This window comes from Quercus suber, unplaced genomic scaffold, assembly GCF_002906115.3.
Source record: "Quercus suber isolate HL8 unplaced genomic scaffold, Cork oak 2.0 scaffold_137, whole genome shotgun sequence".
Taxonomy (NCBI): domain Eukaryota; kingdom Viridiplantae; phylum Streptophyta; class Magnoliopsida; order Fagales; family Fagaceae; genus Quercus; species Quercus suber.
The window spans coordinates 454,431-457,183 of NW_027069599.1; the positions used below are offsets into that span (position 1 = coordinate 454,431).

A 2,753-nucleotide genomic window follows, 5' to 3' on the forward strand; every position below is an offset into this window, starting at 1 on the left:
CCTTTATCTCTAATCAATTATCAAGTCATAAAATTCTGTTGTTCAATAGGCATTGGAGGATCATGCACAGTTGCACATGTTTCAAACCTCGACCACCCAAATACAAGAAACATTTATGATGTAATCCTAGAACATAGGCATGCATTTTGGATTAAGATAATATGATATATGTTACTTCATGGTAATTGCTATTTATTATTATTATATATTCAAAGTCAAAACACACCAATTAATTTTTTGATATGATTCCTTATCCTCATGAATCATGAATTGGCTATTCACTAATTTGTTTCTTTGTTGAAACTTGACTCTATCTAAAATCATTACTAGATAATATATTTCTAAAGAAAAAACAAAATTTTGACAAAATGATTATATTAAATTAAAAAAAAATTACCTGTAGACAAATTGTATTTTTGTTTATTTGTTTATTATCATGCTTGGCAAACAGATGAGTTTCACCCAAATAAAAACAATGATGGGATATTATTACTAGTACATTTGGCCTTGTTTACACCGATCGAGGAGGCGTGACAAAATTGGACGGTCCCAATTTATGATTTGAAAAAAAAATAAAAAAAAATGCACTAGATACGGTACATTATTGGTACAACTATATAATATAATATACAAAGCACCTGCAAGTCATTTTAACATTTCCCAAGTAACCCAAAGAAACAAAAAAGTCCATGCCAAATTGCGCACAAACCCTAAATATTACCGTGTCTATATCAACCAAAGCAACCCTCATTACTCTTTTCCATTAGACTCCACAAATTCACATCCTCTCTCTCTCTTCTCTACCTCCTTTTTTTTTTTTCTCTCTTCTTTTGCATGGACTGAGAGAGAGAGACTAGAAAGACTATATTCCAATATTAATATATTCATTTCAGCCTTTGCGTTCTCATATTATTTTGTGTTTTGTGCTTTTCCACCTACAAAGATGTCTCGCACGTGCTCACAGTGCGGGAACAACGGCCACAACTCGCGCACGTGCACGGAGGCTAGCAGTGGAGGCTGTGGTGGCGGTTCTGGTGGCGGCGGCGGCGGCGGCGATGTGTCAGGAGAGAACGGAATCATGCTGTTTGGTGTGCGAGTCACTGAGGGAAACGCGTTTAGGAAGAGTGCTAGCATGACTAATCTCTCACAGTTCGACCAGCAGCCTCAAGACCCCAACGTCGAATCTGGCTATGCCTCCGACGACGTCGTTCACCCCTCCGGCCGTAGCCGCGAGCGCAAGAGAGGTGATTTTCTTATATTTAATTTTACTATTTCCTGTCAGTTTACGCTTTTAAAACTCGTGATTATTTATCTAATCATTTTCTGTTAGCTTAAACTTTTAGAACAAGAACTTTGAGTTAGAATTGATTGTGTTTTTTTTTGTCCTTTGTATGTATAGGGGTGCCATGGACGGAAGAGGAGCACAGGCTATTCTTGCTGGGGTTGCAGAAGGTAGGGAAAGGAGATTGGAGAGGGATTTCTAGAAACTTTGTGAAAACGCGTACACCTACACAGGTTGCAAGCCACGCTCAGAAGTACTTTCTACGGAGGGCCAACCTGAATAGGCGACGCCGCAGATCTAGCCTCTTTGACATCACTACTACTGATACGGTAATAATAGTGAGACAGAAAGGTTTATATTCTTACGATATAAATCTCAACAAACAGTCAAGTTATTTTCCAACTTTAGTGTGTGGCAATTAATAGGTCTTTTGGTCATTTTTTTGATTTTGAATGACAGCTTATGGGTTCTTTAATGGAAGAAGAGCAAGTCCACCAAGAAACTGCTCCACTACCAAAGCCACAGCCACATTTAAGCCATAATCTCGGTGGGTTCCCTGTGTCAACTTTTCCTGTGTCGCTCTCTGCAGTATCGCACGTTGGTGAAAGCCAAGTTGAAAATCTCTCTTTTATGAGGTCGACAAGTAAGCCCATTAGGCCAATACCAATTCTTCCGGTCCCTCCATCTTCAAAAATGGCTGAACTTAATCTGAATCAGAAGGAGACCTTGCCTTTGTCACTGAAGCTCTCTCCAGCATCCTCGGACGAGCAGTCACCGCCGCCACCGCCACCGGGGAAGCACTCTTCGGCTTTTCAGGCCATGCCAGGCAACTTTAGCAGCAATGGGGATAGCATTATCAGTGTTGCTTGAAGAATAATAATTATATGCTATAAAAAAAAAAAAAGTCTCTGTAAAGGTTGAAGAAGATGAAAGTTTGGATTAGATATAGATATGACTAAAATTTAATTTGATTAGGCCAAGAAATATTAGGTTATTAGTAGGTACTACTAGTACTAGGTGATTAATTCCTTGTCTGTATAGGTTTAGAAAAATACAGAGAAGAGGGCATGTCGTTTTCAATGTTGTGATGGATTCTTATTTCATTTGTATGGTCGCTTTTGGGGTGAAATGATAAGAGCACCAGGTACCCTCTTGTTTCTATGGTCTGCTGGCATGTTGGAGCTTCAACTAGGCAAAAATATCTGAAAAGTTTGAATCTTTCTCTATTATCTAGTAATCCAAGCTATTAAATTCTGTTGCTTTTTCTGTTTCTTATTAGTTTGCTATAATTGAGTTATGAGTAATTCAAGAAAAAGGTCGATTAGCTTCATTACTGAAAATATTTATTATTAGACAAATAATTAATGTGATTTTTATGCATATATATCACAATATTACTAGTGAAGTTTAAGGTAGTTTAGTAGTTGATATTTTCTTGACTTAATTATTATTTAAGAATAAAAAATAAAAA

At 37.3% G+C, this 2,753-nt stretch overlaps 1 protein-coding gene across 1 annotated transcript; it reads left to right on the plus strand.

Annotated features, from left to right (window-relative positions):
- The first annotated feature begins 745 nt into the window (after positions 1–745).
- On the plus strand, positions 746–2,443 carry LOC111996955 (transcription factor MYB1R1). Its single transcript, XM_024028991.2, has 3 exons — positions 746–1,244; positions 1,400–1,611; positions 1,742–2,443. Exons 1-3 carry the CDS (start codon positions 944–946, stop codon positions 2,150–2,152), a joined length of 924 nt encoding a protein of 307 aa, XP_023884759.2. The 5' UTR covers positions 746–943; the 3' UTR covers positions 2,153–2,443.
- Positions 2,444–2,753: the final 310 nt, after the last annotated feature.